The 17,586-nt window shown below is 42.6% G+C and overlaps 1 protein-coding gene across 5 annotated transcripts in view; it reads left to right on the forward strand.

The window, feature by feature from the left end:
• The window catches only part of AGL (amylo-alpha-1, 6-glucosidase, 4-alpha-glucanotransferase), a 144,510-nt gene extending 129,346 nt beyond the window's left edge, over positions 1 to 15,164 (forward strand). For all 5 annotated transcript variants that reach the window (XM_068239967.1, XM_068239968.1, XM_068239970.1 and 2 more), the window contains exons 29-34: positions 272 to 384; positions 4,810 to 5,021; positions 7,139 to 7,236; positions 10,426 to 10,513; positions 10,590 to 10,723; positions 14,250 to 15,164. In XM_068239967.1, coding sequence (XP_068096068.1) covers positions 272 to 384; positions 4,810 to 5,021; positions 7,139 to 7,236; positions 10,426 to 10,513; positions 10,590 to 10,723; positions 14,250 to 14,367 — 763 coding nt within the window. In that variant the 3' untranslated portion in view covers positions 14,368 to 15,164. The remainder of the gene's footprint in view (positions 1 to 271; positions 385 to 4,809; positions 5,022 to 7,138; positions 7,237 to 10,425; positions 10,514 to 10,589; positions 10,724 to 14,249) is intronic.
• Positions 15,165 to 17,586: the final 2,422 nt, after the last annotated feature.

The raw sequence follows: 17,586 nt of genomic DNA on the forward strand, positions 1-17,586 counted from the left end.
TGTGGTGCTACAAACAACTGTTTAGATGTAAAATGATTTACTGTAGAATTCATTTTGTATATGCTATACAGTTGCTTGTATCCTTTCACTTCTGTGAAATATAATAATTTTGAGCACAGTATTAGTATTAGGTGTGCCAGACTTATTCTAAACTCTAGTAAACTATAGTATACTACTATACTAGACTTATTCTAAACTCTGCCAGCTTTTGTCTGCATTACTAGCCCTCGTACAGCAGGTGGTGCTGTCTCACTATATTTTGTTTCTGTAGGGATGGATCTGCTGTAGAGATTGTTGGCTTGAGTAAATCTACAGTGCGTTGGCTGTCACAGTTAAGCCAGAAGAACGTCTATCCATATAAAGGCGTCAAAGTGCAGAGGGAAGGTAAGAAACGCCTCAAGTAATGTTTAGTGCGTAGGCTTATTCCTGGTTTGTCAGGTTTATATTGAAATTCTTCAGAAAGCCTATGAGCAGCTGCACAGTGTACACACTGATATGGATGTATATATGCTTCTTATGATCATAGATTTGTCTTTATTTGTTCAGTATGTGTATCTTTGTATTAGCAATGAATGTTTCCTTTCAAGTTCAGTCCATAGAAATTCTGCTTTATGTTGAATAGCGTCTGTAGTCTTAAATAGCCACAGGGTCAGTGGGGTTATTTAAAGTTCAGAGCTAACTTTCACAGAAGGGTTCATTTTTGTATGTGTGGACAAATGCCCTTATTTTCTCACACCACTCATATATACCAAAGACTGTTCACATTTTTTCACAGCAGCTAATGTGAAATTATTATTATTGATTTATAAAGCGCCAACATATTACGTGGTGCTAAGAAATACATTCACTGAATGCAAAAATTTGCATAAGATTTGCATAAGATGTAAGCTAACCCATTGATTTACATTGATTATAAGGGGCTGTCTAATGCAAATTCGCATGCAAAATAGTCAAATGAATGCCCTGCTTTAGAGTAATCTCTTCTGTATGTACACATGTAGATCTAGTTTTTGAGTGTGAAAATCCCTATTTGAGCCTCCCATGTTTTAAATGTATATGATAAATTGGCAGACTTTTTGCAATATTTATATTTAGCCCATTAGCAGCTTCAATAGTGTTATCTCGTCTGAGATAAGTGCACTACTTTTGACCTCAGTCAACAGAAATTGTGCTGTAAATTCTTGGAATGCTTTGATCCCTCTGTCTGCTAGCAGAAAATATAGAAACTGAAAACAGAAGTCCTCTGTTATTGTCTCACACTGCCCCCTAGTGATACGTGACAATAAATACACATTATAGTAGTTCTAATTAGAAGCAAGGAAATATAACAAGTAAAAAATAAACAAATGTGCTCAAATAAATTTACAAATGTGTTCAAATAAAATTTTCCCGAAGCACGTGTAAGCCTCTAAATAAAGTGGCTGATAAAGGGTTAATACCTGGTTTTCTGGCTCATCTAGCTCAATTTCCTGTGCAGATAACATTGCAGCTTGATTAGAGAAACAGTTCTCTAAACTCCTCCCCCATTCCATCTTGAGGAAGTCAGGAAAGTGTTCAGTGTGGGCTGCCACCCTTTCACTTTGCACAGGTCACCTTACCTCACGCCACCCACTTCCTCCATCTTCTGAGAGTTTACCTTTTTGTGGCCTGAACAGTAACACTATAGCTGATCAGAATCCTATCCCTCACACTCTTCCTAGTGTCTTTATACAGTATAAGGGTTATGTAAACAAGCAGCAAGATATGGCTTCTTATTCATGCAAGGCAGGGTATTGAGAGATACACATTACTTTTATAAACACACTGGGAGTGAAGAAAATAAATATATTCATCAAAAAAGTACAGGTGTCTAGTGAAAAAACAAACTGGTGCATTGCTAATGGATGCAAATTAAAAAATGGGAGGCTAAATTAGGGCTTTAACATAAATGTGTTTCTTGCTTTCTGCATTTATTCTACCACCAATTATTATTATTATTATTATTTATTAGATTTATATAGCGCCAACATATTACGCAGCGCTGTACAATAAGTAAGGTTACAGACAATGATAACAGGGGTGACAGAACAATACAGGTAATAGACAATAGATACAACTAAATACAGGTAATAGCAAAAAGATACACAACACAATGCAGACAGTAGTACAATGCCAGATCATAAACTGGAGTGGTAGTGGTAACAAGTTCCAAATTCTGGGTAAAGTGCACACAGTTATGTATGATACACAAGGGGAGAGGGCCCTGCCAAAGGCTTACAATCTAGAGGGAGGGGTTGGTGACACAAAAGGAGGGGGTGCAGCAAGAAGTTATTGGCAGAAAGGATTAGGGCAGTGTTGAGTTGATGTAGGCCTCCTTGAAGAAGTGAGCTTTGAGTGCTTTTTTGAAGGTGTTGAAGGTGGGAGCGAGCCTGAGAGGCAGTGGGAGAAAGTTCCACAGGATGGGGGCAGCTCTAGTAAGGTCCTGCAGTCGTGCATGGGAGTGTGAGATGCGTGGGGTGGTTAAGAGGAGGTTGTTGGAGGAGCGAAGTGGGCGGCCAGGTGTATATCTGCTGACCAGGTCAGAGATGTAGCTTGGGCAGGACTTGTGTATGGATTTGTAGGCCAGACATAGGACCTTGAAGCTAATTCTGAAGTGAATTGGAAGCCAATAAAGGGATTTGCGTAGGGGAGTCGTGGAGACAGAGCGGTGGGAGGAGTAGATGAGTCTGGATGCTGCGTTCATGATGGATTGTAGGGGGGCTATGCGGTTTTGAGGGAGGCCTGACAGGAGGGAGTTGCAGTAGTCCAGGCGGGAGATGATGAGGGCATGGACAAGGAGTTTGGCAGTGTCTGGGGTCAGGAAAGGCCGGATCTTGGAGATGTTGCGTAGGTGGAAATAGCAGGCCCTAGCTACGGTTTGGATGTGGGAGGTGAAGGAGAGGGCAGAGTCCAGGGTGACACCCAGGCAGCGGGCTTGTGTGGTTGGATGAATGATTGTGCAATTGACAGTGACGTAGAGGTCAGTGGGGGGTGAGGCAGCACGGGGTGGGAAGATTAGGAGTTCAGTCTTATCCAGGTTTAATTTTAGGAACCTGGCAGACATCCAGGATGAAATAGCCAAAAAGCCAGAGGATACCTTCTCCATGGTGGTGGTGGAGAGGTCAGTGGTATGGAGGTAAATCTGGGTGTCATCTGCATATAGGTGATAGTTGAAACCCAGAGAGGAGATGAGTTTTCCGATGGAGGTGGTGTAAATGGAAAACAGCAGGGGACCAAGAACAGAGCCTTGGGGGACCCCAACTGAAAGTGGGATGGAGGTTGAGGAGGAACCATTGAAGGAGGTCTTGAAGGAGCGATTTGAGAGGTAGGAGGAGAACCATGCTAGGGCAAGGTCTTGGATACCCACCAATTAAACTGATTCCTAGCCTCCCAAGATACTGCATACGCTACAGTTTAATGATTTCTGTTGCCTCTGGTGTATTGTCTTCCTGTAATAACAGCTACCAATTGGCTTCTGCACAATTCAAGATGCCTGAGTCCACTTGCACAGCCAGCTATGGATAAATATTACTCCTCATTTCATTTTAATTTTCCTTGTACATTAAGCTTACAATCTATAAAAATAGTCTGACATTAATAGCGCACAATAACTATAATCCTGAATTTGGATTTTAAATTGGTTTTCTTTGCAAGCTCGGGACCTGTACTGTTTTTGTGTAGTACAGACTGCCTAGAAAGCTCCCCTCTTTCCCTATGAGTAATCAGCTGCACAAATTAGGAGCTTCTTTAACATCTGGTCTAATTCAGTAAGTGACAGTAAAGTTAGACATTCCCCTATCACAGTCTCAGTAAGGAACACTGTGGAATTACTGTGTGTTACAAGTTGAAATAAGGTTTTCCATTATTCCCTGTAATGTATAGGGCTGACTTATAGGTGTTGCCATTTTGTCAACAATTTGAAGTTTTATTTAAATAAGATGAATATTACCAATTTCATGTTAAAACACTCTCCGTCATAAACCAATCACTATAATATCCTGCATAGATATCCTGAAGCGTGACAAATTGAAATGAAGTTGTATTTTACAGTAATGGGTGCTTTATACCTTCTGAGGTTTTTTGGTAAACATAAAACACACTACCTGCCTTGATTTTGTGCAGTCCCTCTGACCTCGTGAACTAATTAATGGGCATTGGCCCGTATAAATTATCGGTAATCGTGTGCTCAGGCAGTGACTAGTAATCTTACTAGGTGGAAAATAAACAGAAGAGGTGAGCATATATTTTGTAAGTGATTTACTGTGATAGTGGTAATTTGGGTGCCGATGGGGGGATTGTGCTAGACATTAGGGGGGGGTGTTAGGCTTAGGCACTAGGAAGGGAGGATGAGAGGGTTCAAGTGAGAATGGATGCTGGGTGAGTGCATAGTAAAAGACTGGTAATGCAAATGTAATGTTATGTAACTAGTGGCATAGATTTTGTAAGCATGAAAGAAATGTGAAGTGCATCATTTTTAAAAAAAATTCGGGGGGGGGGGGGGGTGAGCAGGGGAGCTGGCAAATTACAAACACAGCTTTTTGTTGATACCTTTACATATTACATTACCCAAGTATCAAGGTAACAGACAACTGCTGAGTGAGCACTGGCATTCTGAAATGTGCTATTTTGTATTGCCGCAATAAGCTGAGCAGAGATCATGTGCTGTGTTCTCACCCTCACTGTTTGCCAAAGGTTAGAAGCGTAACCTGTCCTTGTGTCTACGGAGGCTATATTGTGTTGTGGAAATGATCATCAGTACCAATTATTTTTTTTTCCTTCTCTATCTTCCAGGGAAGGAAGTATTGGTAACTTTCTCTGAGTGGAACCAGCGCATACAGGAGCATTTTGAGAAGTACTTTTATGTCTCTGAAGATCTGTCTGACCCCAATGAACAACATCAAGATCTGGTTCACAAACGCGGTATTTACAAAGACAGCTTTGGTGCATCCAGCCCCTGGTGTGACTACCAGCTCCGGCCAAACTTTGCTGTAGCTATGGTGGTGGTGAGTTTGTTGTGTACTATTGCACAAAGATTACACAAACCCTTCGATTGCAAGACCTGTGCATGTGTGGATGATGTAAATAAGATTAAGAAGCACTGTTGAAATCCTTACCACCCACAGACATCTTACAGAGGCAGTTGCTGTTAAAGTGAACCAGAGACTAAGCACCCTCATGTATTTTACCATATATATCAGTGTGAACATTAGAGAAAACACCTACCCTGCTCTCTGTTTCATCCTTCACTGCTAAGCCTGCTTGTTATCAGCCCTGATAAAATCCCTGACTGAGCATTCAATCTGGCTTTGCTCAGGAATCATTATAGCTGAAGCTGTCTTCTCTGATGTCTTTTCAAGCCCAAGCCTGCCCCCTTCTGGCTCTGCTTTCCTGTTCTGTATATTTGCAGCATCACAGAAGGCTGTGATGAGATGGGAGGAGCTGCTAATGTAAGGGTATATTAAAAAAGTTTTTTCTATCTATACTTGTTAGTCATAAGGGGTTTTTAGAAATGGTGATTTCATTTTGCACACAGCCCACTAAATAATATGCTTTTTTGATGAATTGTGTTTTGCATGGAGTTTTACTAAAAAAAAAAAAAAAACACAAAAAATCAGCACACCAGAGCGGTGAAAATACCAGGTATAGTATTTATTTTGTAAAGTCTATCGGGGGATATGTTTATTTTGTGCCAAAGCGTTCATCTCTGGTTTCCTTTAAATGGTCTTTATAATGGTGTGTGCAAAGATATGTGAGTGAGGTTTCTTATAGTATGTCATTTACATTTATTTTTTATAACAAATAAATCGTTACTGCTGGAGTGGAGGCAGTCTCTTGGACACAAGTAAAAGGTTGGAATTGTATGTGCTTTCACTGCTGCAATTCCTGATCAGGGATGAGCTGGCAAGTATGAAATTCATATTCACCTGCGTGTTGCTGGGTGCAGGCTGCTGTAGAGTGGATTAAAGAGAAATAAGTAGCATTTTTACCTCCCAGGGCAGCTCAATAGCACATCGAAAATGCATGCTAACAATGTGGCTCATTGAGGAAAAAAACTTTCAATTTACCCCCTTTTCCATTTAAGAGTTAATTTACAGGCTGTATTCGTCTACTTCTGAGGTTTCAGAAATTGCTAGCAGATACGAACTGTTGTAATTAGTCTTCATTGCACAGTAGCTGAGATCAAACAAAAACATTCAGCATCAAGGAGAAGGAGCACTGAGCTTTAAAATGTTGAGAGTAGTCACACATGCTGAACGTCACACCCTGATGCTGACTAATGGCCGCGAGGGGGTTAACTTGTCGAACATGGCAGCTCTTTCAGAAATTTCAAATCAGGAGAAACTGCAGAAAAATAAAGTAATTCGTCCAGGGCACTGCTGCAGATTGCTATTAAAATACACTGGGTAAAGCATTGTGCCTGCCACTGATTTTAAGTTTTGTTTGGTATTTGCTGCTCAGATCCATTCAACTCACGTATAGGTGATGTGCTATATGGCATTAAAAGAAACTACAAGCACAAAACAGCTGTAAGGGCTCGTTCACATCTAGGCGATGAGCAGGTGATTCCCGCTGATCGCCGAAGCGCTAGCGTTATATTAACTATATGGCAGTGATCTTACTGCCGGGATTGCCGACAACGCAGGCTTTTCGCAATTAGCAGCAATTGCAAACATGTTACATGCAGCATTTTTCACCGATTCGGGAGCAATCGCTGTTAGCGTGCTATAGAAGCGCTAATCGCCATCGCTCATCAAACGTGAATTTGTACAGTGCTTTTACTGCGATAATGAGCGCTAGCATTTTGCCTTTTTCAAGTGTGAATGGGCCATTAGGCTACTCTCCTCCCCCACACCCACCATCCGCCTATGCACTATGCTAGTATGTTATCATTATTACGCACGCTAATGCATAATCATGTAATGCACTGAGCAGTTTATATAAAACGAGGGGACCCAGCATTGCCGACCCTTCCTCTAGCTCTTCCAGTTGAACACACTAGGAACTTAGGTTGTTCAATTAAAGTTTTGAGAATGATGTCACCAGGAAAGCTGACAAAGCTCAGTTTTAGGTCAACATTTATCTAATGAATACATAACACTTCTTTTTACATCACTTTCAGGCACCAGAGCTGTTCAGCCCTAAGAAAGCTTGGAAAGCTCTGGAGATTGCAGAAAAGAAACTTATGGGACCTCTGGGAATGAAAACACTGGATCCAGAGTAAGTGAATGAATGTCATGGATGCAGCATCACTGCTTTAATGACCACATTTATTTGCAGCTTGTAAGGTGTTAGTTGGCGCAGGGCAAATACCCTAATAGAAGGCCCTTATATTATGTTTTCACTGGCTAGCACAGTGTTTCTCAAGAGACTGGAGGTGCTGCATGTTTACTTTGAAGAACCCCCTTTTGGAGTATTGCTTTAAAGCGGGATTGTCTTCCATAACTTCAAATTCCATTCACCCACTGCTTTGTGTTTATTATGCAGTCTACAATGTGACCCTGCATTGCAAGCATTCAAATATTATCATAAATGTGTCTGCTATAATACATCTTATCTCAGTCAGCCTGGCTCTATTTGGTACATTGCCTCCCTGATTGGCTAAGGGCAGTTCAGTGTGACACAAGGCAGAGAAGGAAAATACACCTCAGCCTTCTGCAGAAGTTGCTGAAATACGATCTATGATGTGCTCTTATGTGTTTACAGAGTGAGCTGGATATGGCAGTGCAGCTTCTAGGAGAAAAAAAGGAGTAAGGGAGGAATTAACATCAGGATTGGCTTCAGTCAGAGGCAGTAAAGATGGAAAATGCCTGAAACAGTTTTCTTTTTATTTACATATAAATTCACTGAAAAAAAAATGTGCACAGTACAATACATACCGTATGTTATGTACGTAGAACAAGTATTTATCTACTTATATGTGTTGTTTTTTGCTGGGATAGTATGGCTGTCTCTGCTGCTTTAAAAGCCTAATATATAATATTTACTGCTTCAGCTGGGGAGAGAGGAGTTATCAGCTGTTAAAACAGCTTGAGTGAGCAGAGGGAGAGCAATTCAGTAAGCCAGTTTAATGACAGAGAGGAATTTTTAAAGAGACACTGAAGCGAATTATTTTTGCCAATTTTACCTTATGATTCGCTTAAGTGCTCTTATCACAAGTAATCCGCCGTGTCGCCACTGCTAAACGAGGGCTGCAGAGCTCCCAAACCCCTCTGCAAATATCCACGACCAACTTGGTCGTGGATTTTGCTGCGCTGAGGGGCAGAGCTTCCAGCTGTAGCTCTGCCCCTCCTAACGTCAATCGCCGCCTCTCCCCGCCCCTCTCTGTGAAGGAAGAGTGAGAGGGGTGGGGAGAGGCGGCGATGCGCCGCGATTGACCTCAGGAGGGGCAGAGCTGAAGCTGAAAGCTCTGCCCCTTCCAGGAAATGCCTGCCGGATTGCCCCCCGGGGATTTGGGGGCTCTGCAGCCCTCGTTTAGCGGCGGAGACACGGGGGATTCCTTGTGATAAGAGCACTAAAGCGAATCATAAGGTAAAATTGGCAAAAATAGTTTGCTTCAGTGTCTCTTTAAGTATTATCTTTAAACATGTAGTAAGGAGGCTTTTAGATTGCTTACAGCCCCTTAAGCCCCATACACGTGCTCAACAGCAGTCTTTTATGCAGCACAATTGTCAAACAACTTTTGTTGTGAAACAAGTTGAAAAAACAAAGAAAAAAGCCTTTTGCTATTGTTCAAAAAGCAGATAAGACTAGTAAGAAATCAATCCAACAGTTGGATTGACTTCTTATCAGTTTTATCAGCTGTTTGAACAATAGCAAACAACTTTTATTTAGTTGTTTCAACGTGTTGTGTTTCACAACAAAAGTTGTTTGACAATTGTGTTGCTTAAAAGACCGCTGTTGAGCGTGTATATGGGACTTTACACACTCCTAGGAGTTCTGGTTCACCGTGAGCTTGTTTGATACGTGATGCTTTTCATATTAGGTACATGCTACTAGTGATGAGCAACGGATGAATCCCGAATGGGTTTTATTCGGAGTTCATCCAGGTAATTAGTACACCTGAGCTGGGGGCGTGGGAGAGTTAAACTTACCCAGGAGCCTTCTGCTTTAATCCGTCCCACGGCGTGTTCCATGCTGCCTTCCAATTCACAGTTACATGACCAACACACTTCATCCTTCAACCCGAAAGTGCAGTAGTCATGTGACTGTAAATTGGAACACAGCGTGGGATAGATTAAAGCAGAAAGCTTGGGTAAATTTAACCCTCCCGCACCCCCCGCTCAGGTGTGCTAATGGATGAATTCCAAGTAAAACCTATTCGGAATTAATCCGTTGCTCATCACTACATGCTACCAGGTTCAACCAGTAGCCTTCTTTTCGTCACTAGTCATGTTCATTCGCCAAGTCGCAGTTACTTTATCTGTACTTGTGTTTTGTTATTATGAAATGACAAGACACAGAACATTTATATAGTGCTTTTCTCTTGGCGGACTCAAAGCGCCAGAGCTGCAGCCACAAGGGCGCACTTAGAAGGCAGGAGCAGCATTAGGGAGTCTTGCTCAAGGTCTCCTTGCTGAATAGATGCTGGCTTAAGGTGGCCACACACGATACAATAAAATGATCCGATTTTACGGCAATTCGATAAAAACGATCGTATCTCCCGAAAAAATCGAAAGCTTTTTTTCCATTTGACTGAAAAATCTGATCGGATTTCCCATTTTCATCGATTTTTAACGATCTGGAATGCCAGATATTTTTCTTCAATCTCTAAAGATTGTATGGTGTGTGTTATATTGTTTCCAATCATTTTTATCATAATTGGGGAAAACTTGAACATACGTGTGTGGTACATTGGTCATATTTTTTAAATGTTACAATCAGTCAGAAAAATTGATTGCAATTCTTAAATTGATCAGATATTTAAAAAAATTGTATGGTGTGTGGCCACCTTTACTGAGCAGTAAGAGCCAAGATTTGAACCCTGGTCTCCTGTATTATGCTGGGAATACACGGTACATTAGATGGCTCGATTGATAATTTCCGACATGTCCGATCACCCGCCGGATCGATTCCGCACTCGATACCGCGGCCGGGACAATGGAAAAAGATAAGGAAAACGAGCAGAAGATAAGAGAATCGCCCGCGGGGTCGAGCAGGAATCGATCCAGCGGCATAATCGAGCGGCGGAAACGTACCATGTATTTCCGGCATAAGAGGCAGACCAGTAAACTATCCAGGCAGCCAGAACGTATGCATTTAGCAGTAGACCGGCACAGACTGCGAAAAGACTGAAGGCAAGTACTTGACACCTTAGTAATTCTCACTTGTCAAATTACAGGCAGACTGTATGTCACATTGTACTGTTTGTTCTCTGCATTAAAGCTAATGAATTATTTGTTCTTTCAGCGACATGGTATACTGTGGAGTTTACGACAACGCTCTAGATAATGATGATTACAATCTTGCAAAGGGATTTAATTACCATCAAGGACCGGTAAGTCATTAGTATTTTAAGCAGCTTTTAAACATGTGCAAGGCAAACATGGTTATGCATGTACCTTCTTTTCTAGGAATGGCTCTGGCCCATTGGATACTTCCTGCGTGCCAAGTTGTACTTTGCAAAGCTCATAGACCGGGAAACACATCTGAAGACCATTGTTTTAGTGAAGAATGTTCTTTCCCGTCATTACACACATCTAGAAAGGTGAGACAAGAGAACTAGAGTATTTAAAGGAAACTTGTCATGAGAGACGTATGGAGGCTGCCACTGGTAGACTCCTGCTGTAGAAAGAATAGTCATTTAGCTGCAATGTCTATCTTTTAATTTACAATATTTATAATTTATACCTAAAATCAGACATGCAAATCAGGTGTTTTTGTTTTCCTAACCTTCTTAAAGTGAACCAGAGACGAAGCACCCTCCATATATTTTACCATATATATCAGTGGGATCATGACAGTAAACACCTACTCTGCTCTTTGTATCATTCTTCTCTGCTAAATATGCCTGTTATCAGCCCTGAGAATCCCCAGCTGAGCATTCAGTCTAGCTTTTCCCAGAATGTTATAGGTGAGTCAGTCTTCTGTGATGTCTTTTCAAGCCCAAGCCCGCCCCCTCCTGGCTCTGCTTTCCTGCTATGAGGATACGTAGCAGGAAATCAGAGCCACAAGGGGGCAGACTTGGTCTTGAAAAGACATCACAGAAGACTGACTCAGCTATAATCATTCTGGGGCAAAGCTAGACTGAATGCTCAGTCAAGGATTCTTATCACAGCTGATAAACAGGCAGATTTAGCAGAGAAGAATGAAACAAAGAGCAGAGTAGGTGTTTACTGTCATGTACCTATTGATATATATGGTAAAATACATGAGGGTACTTCGTCTCTGTTTCTCTTTAATCTGCATATTTATTAAAATTCAATGACTATTAGAAATATTGAATCCCAATTCCAGCAACCAACCCCTCGTTTCCCTCCTAACCAGTGGCGTACCTAGGGCATTTGGCACCCGGTGCTAGTTATTATAAGACACCTTCCGCCACCACCCCCCCTCCCAACTTCCCCCCCCCCATAAAAAAAGGAGCGAGTGTGGCATACTAAGCGCGCCACGGTGGGTAATGCCTGGTATAGGTGCTCCCTGTATAGTAAAGTGGACAGCATTTCAACAGAAATTAATCGTAAAGTGGGCAGAATTTCAACAGAGATTATTTGTAAAGTGGGCAGCATTTCACCATAGATTAATCGTAAGGAGACCAGCATTTCACCATAAAATAATCGTAAAGAGAGCAGCATTTCAGCAGAAATAGTGAAGTGTGCAGCATTCACCAGAAAATAATTGTATAGTGGGCAGCATTTCACCCGAAAATAATCGTATAGTGGGCAGCATTTCACCAGAAATTAATCGTTATGTGGGCAGCATTCACCAGAAAATAATTGTTATGTGGGCAGCATTAACCAGAAAATAATCATTATGTGGGCAACAGTCACCAGAAAATAATCGTCATGTGGGCAGCATTCACCATAAAATAATCGTAATGTGGGCAGCATTCACCAGAAAATAATCGCTATGTGGGGAGCATTCACCAGAAAAAAATCGTTATGTGGGGAGCAATCACAACAAAATAATCGTAATATGGGCAGCATTCACCAGAAAATAATTGTTATATGGGCAGCATTCACCAGAAAATAATCGCTATGTGGGCAACAATCACCTGAAAATAATCATTATGTGGGCAGCATTCACCAGAAAATAATCGCTATGTGGGCAGCATTCACCAGAAAAGAATCGTTATGCGGGCAGCATTCACCAGAAAATAATCATTATGTGGGCAGCATTCACCAGAAAATAATCATTATGTGGGCAACAGTCACCAGAAAATAATCGTTATGTGGGGTGCATTCACCAGAAAATAATCGCTATGTGGGGAGCATTCACCAGAAAATAGACCTGTAAAAAAAAAAATTCACTCACCTGGCCGGCCTCTGACGAGCAGCTCCCCGACTATCCTCCAGCGACGATCCTCCTGCAGCCAGTGTAAATCTCCCGCGCTGACAGGCAAAGAGCAGGGCTACGGGAAGATGGCATCCGAAGCCCTGTACTGGAGACACAAATTGTCTCCAGTGCAGGGCTTCGGCAGCCATCTTCCCGTAGCCCTGCTCTGCCTCCGGGAGGTAGTCCCCCAGTTGGCTGCGGGGAGTTCAACACCTGGGGGGTCTCGGGCGGGCAGCGGGGAAGAGAGGCAGAAGGAGGGGACCCAGGTGAGGGAGGGAGGGGGGGATTTGTCCTCCCTCCTCGCCGCTGTCCCCTACCCCTCCTTCTAGCGCTGCTCTTCCCCACCATGAGGGTCGTGGCAACACCCCGTTGAGTGTCATTCACTCGGGGCGCCACGCCACCCTGCGCTCAATAGTAGGGACGCCACTGCTCCTAACTAATCTTCCAGTGTACCCCTTTTCTCCAAAATATCTGTGAACTTCTGTTAAACCCATACAAATTCTTTCACTTTACTGGAACCCGCACCACCCTGCTCTCCAAGCTTAGTTCCAACAATTGTATATCATATATAACATATAAAGAGAGAACAGGCAGAAGAACTAGAAACCACTGCACCAAGTCATATTAAATCATTTATTAATCATGCCATATTAACAGTACTAAGTGGGGGTATTCTTCCTTAAAGAGAGTCTGAAGCGAGAATAGATCTCGCTTCAGACCTCATATATAGCAGGGGCACGTGTGCCCCTGCTAAAACGCCGCTATCCCGCGGCTTAACGGGGGTCCCTGTCCCCCCAAACCCCCTCCGTAATGCGGGGGAGTGCTTCCTGGTTGGGGCAGGGCTAACCGCCGCAGCTCTGCCCCACGCGCGTCTGTCAGCGCGTATCTCCGCCTCTCCCCCGCCCCTCTCAGTCTTCCTTCACTGAGAGGGGCGGGGGAGAGGCGGCGATGCGCGTCTGATAGACGCGCTGGGAGGCAGGGCTGCAGCCGTTAGCCCTTGCCTCCAGGAAGAGACAACCAGCGACCATTTTCCGACCAAGGTTTGCGGGGGGTGGGTTGGGGGTGAAGGGACCCCCGTTTAGCCGCGGGATAGCGGCGTTTTAGCAGGGGCACACGTGCCCCTGCTATATATGAGAGCTGAAGCGAGAGTTAGTCTCGCTTCAGTGTCTCTTTAATAAAAAATTAAAACCTTTTAAAATGTGAACTTTCCTATATAAAGTGAATATTATGTTATGTTCATTAATTGTAATGACTCCCCTGTAATCTCAAAAATATGTTTTCCCTGAGATGTAAGCTGTTTGCCTTTTCTCTCTTCTCATGACTTTAATTTACCACTCAAAAGACATTGGCACATAGGCAATTAACTTTTTCTCCCTGGTGATCTTTTCACACCTTGTCAAAAAAATACCCTTTAATCCACTAGCAAGAAAGAAAATACTTTAAATTGTTTTAATAGTACCTTTTCCCCTACTTTTTTGTACTTTTTCTATTGGAAAATGCAGGAAAATTATGTATCCACTTTCTGATTTTGGACGTAAGACTCATGTTCTCTTTTTTTTATCTTTAACCCGGCAAGGGCGTGAGTCTCACCTCCTAGAACTTACCCTGTTGTTGTGCACGATCGCTCACATGCTCCCGTGGTTCCCGCTCACGTGCACTTGCTCTCGGGCATAGATGGTGCTGTATTATCATGTGCTGCAAAGGTTTTGTTTACCTAATGGTGCATTTTATTTCCACAGGTCCTCCTGGAAAGGCCTTCCTGAGCTAACCAATGAAAATGGCCAGTACTGTTCCTTCAGCTGTGAGACTCAAGCCTGGTCCCTGTCAGTAATACTGGAAGTCCTTCATGACCTTTAGATCTACCTCTCACAATAGCACTGAATTTACCTATCACTGAAGTTGCTGAACGTTCTGGATCATACTGTATGTTGAATGTTGAAGAGGATCTTTGTGGCTGCTAATGAGAAATAAGATATATTTTACAGGCTCCAAACAGTCAGGTGGAAAAAAAATATTACAAAGGCACATATTTTTTAATACAATTCACTGATTCAGATATGTATTGCCTTGCTTATTTTGCACATTACACAAATATCAGCCATAGAATAATCCCATATAGTTCTGGTTGAACTTGATGGATGGATGTCTTTTTTTTTTTTCAAGCCAACTAACTGTAATTATGTGTACCACCATCACTAAATCACAGTCTGCCATTTTGACTTAGTTTAGTTATTCTTGCAACTTTTTATAAATGGAAATAAAGTCACAGAGACCTTACTAAGGACGCCACACTGAAGCCAGTGTTGTGAGAGGCTGTGGTCTGAGTATGCATGTATCTATGAGGAGCACTGATGAGTCATGGGGATCAGCTGATCTTAGAATGCCCTCTAAATGTAGAATCACAATTGCATGAATAGTTGAAATGCTTGCAGTTAGGTGGGACTTACGAAGATGAAAGTAACCTATATTAATTTATTTGATCTGTTACATCATAGTATATCATTGTCTTCCTGGTCAGAGTCATAGCAGAGTAGGCGGTCAGGAATCTTTGAGGCACTGCGTAATAACAATATGATGAGGTTGTAATGGTGTATTCCTTGTTGTTTACAGTCTGCTGTATATCAGTGCAATAAAGTATATAACAGTTTGGTTGATTTTGGCTCAGTTGTATACTGCTGTTAAAGCAAACTTAAATTGAAATTTAAAAGTAAAAATAAACCTACAGATGTCATATTTACCTGCCACATAGTGTACTCATCAATCCCTTGCTACTACTCCTGTTTGTCCACTGTGATCGATAGAATTCTCAGTGCTCCGTTTAAAAAATGGCAATGATCATGTAACAGCTTCTGGGTCAGCACACTGAAGAGTAACTGTCAGGCATAAAATCCAATCCAAAATCAATTATCTATTTATAGCTGTAAAATAAGTAAAAGGGATGCAAACCAGGCAATTAAAAAGTTTAAAATCAATCTTACTTTTTTCCCCCAATAGAATATCATGACCCCGTGCCCCCTGGCTCTTATTTCGTATGGCTGTTGGATAAAGGAAGGTGCAGTGAATGCTAGTTCAGCCTGATTGGCTGAATCCTCTTTCCCTCCTGTTTTCCCCTCCCACATCTCTGTTATTGGCCGCCCTGGAGATCCTTTTCTCCTCCACTATGGTGGTCGCAGGCTGCTTGGGCACAGGGAGGGGACCAGCACCTGTCCTCTGTCCTCGGCCCCCCTCCTGTACTATTCCACAGTCCGCTCTCTGCACGCTTGCCGCATCGCCCCTCAGCATCACCTCTCCTTCCCGCAGCATTGCAGAGTGCAGCGGGGAGGAATAAAGGCAGCGCACAGAGACTCACCTCATGGTTCCAAGCACTGGAGTTCTCTTCTATACTCTGCACTACTGCCAACGGTAGTGCAGAGAGTGTAGAAGGCAACTCCAGCACCTGGAACCATGAGTAGGTGAGTCTGTGTGCGCTGCCTTTATTTTTACCCGCTGCTCTCTGTACTGCTGCGGGGAGTAAGGGAGGAAATGACATCAGGATTGGCTTCAGCCTGAGGGACCCAAGATGGTCCTTGCCTAGGAACAGAATTCTCCTAATTTACTATATAAAATTCACTGAAATAAAACGTGGACAGTGCAATACATCTGTTATGTAAGTAGAGCAAGTAGTTATCTACTACATATGTGTTTTTTTTCCTAGCATAGTATGGCTAATAGTTCCTCTTTAAACTGTAATATAGCCCACTTAAAACGTAGGAAAACGTGGTCATTACCTCGCACATCATTTGTCCTTTCAGTTATAACTGACAGCAACTAATATATAACTGACAGCAACTGATATATTTCAGTTCTGACAAAATCTTGTCAAAACTGGGAAGAAGCATTGTTAGAAGAAAATGGAGAGCTTTTGAGAAGAACTAACAAAGAGGTAACTATGTAATATTCATTTGCAGGTACATGATGTGTTTATTTTAAATAATTTTACTAGGTTCCGGTCCACTTTAAGCAAGACCTCATATTGTCCATTAGTTTGAATTTTGCAAAGATCACACTCACTTGTGTGTACAGGATATCATTACTCAATATGTTTGTGCTCATTTTCCAGAAGTCTATATGGGGTAATATAGAGAGTGCTTTTGTTACTTCCTGTTGTATACAATTAGTTGAATATGTTTTGACTGAGAATTTCTTCACCATCCTTGTGACATTCTGTTTACCAAAGTATACTGCTGTGGGCTCTGTGGGTCATTTAAACTAAAATAACCCGTTCATCATTAAGCAAGAGTGGTTACAGTCTTTCAGCCACAGTTTTCTTATGCATCAATAGAACATGGTGACAGACGTTTACTAAATTTCAGCAGGTAATGCTTTGCGGCCTAGTTATAAAGAAATGGCCGTCTGATTACTACTAAAGAACAATGTAGTGGTGAATCTGTAACGTCAGATCACTCTTTTAATATTGTGTTCCTACTTTTAGTTATCAGTGATATGATCAGATATTGAAGCTACCCTAAGGACAAAGCAGATAAAAAGGGTGTCGGAGCTGGGCTTTCCAGCCTCTGAAACCAGATAAGCCCTTTCCACGGCTGGCCTACTCTGGAGTGGTTACACAACTTACAGAGTGCGCTCTTTTCCTCTCTTTGTGACTTGAAAGTAAAGCTGGCCATACACTGGCCCGATTTCCGCCCGTTTCGACAGCAGATTCGATCACTGGGATCGAATCTGCTGCCAATCATTCACGCTACACGCCGAATTTTAATCCATTTCGTCCGATCCCGTCGATCGCGCCGTGCGGAAAATAACCGTCGATCGCCCGCGGGTAAAGAGCGCATCGCTAGCGGCGTTCGATTGCCCGACGACCGACGCAATAGAGCCCGAATACATTACCTGCTCCGCCGCCGCAACTCCAGTCTCCCGGTCACCGCTGCTCTGTCTGCGCTCTGGTCTCCAGGTCCGGCATGCCTCACTTCTTCTAGCCCGGCAGGAAGTTTAAACAGTAGAGCGCCCTCTGCTGTTTAAACTTCCTGCCGGGCTAGAAGAAGTGAGGCATGCCGGACCTGGAGACCAGAGCGCAGACAGAGC

This window comes from Hyperolius riggenbachi, chromosome 6 (assembly GCF_040937935.1).
Source record: "Hyperolius riggenbachi isolate aHypRig1 chromosome 6, aHypRig1.pri, whole genome shotgun sequence".
In the NCBI taxonomy this organism is placed as follows: Eukaryota; Metazoa; Chordata; class Amphibia; order Anura; family Hyperoliidae; genus Hyperolius; species Hyperolius riggenbachi.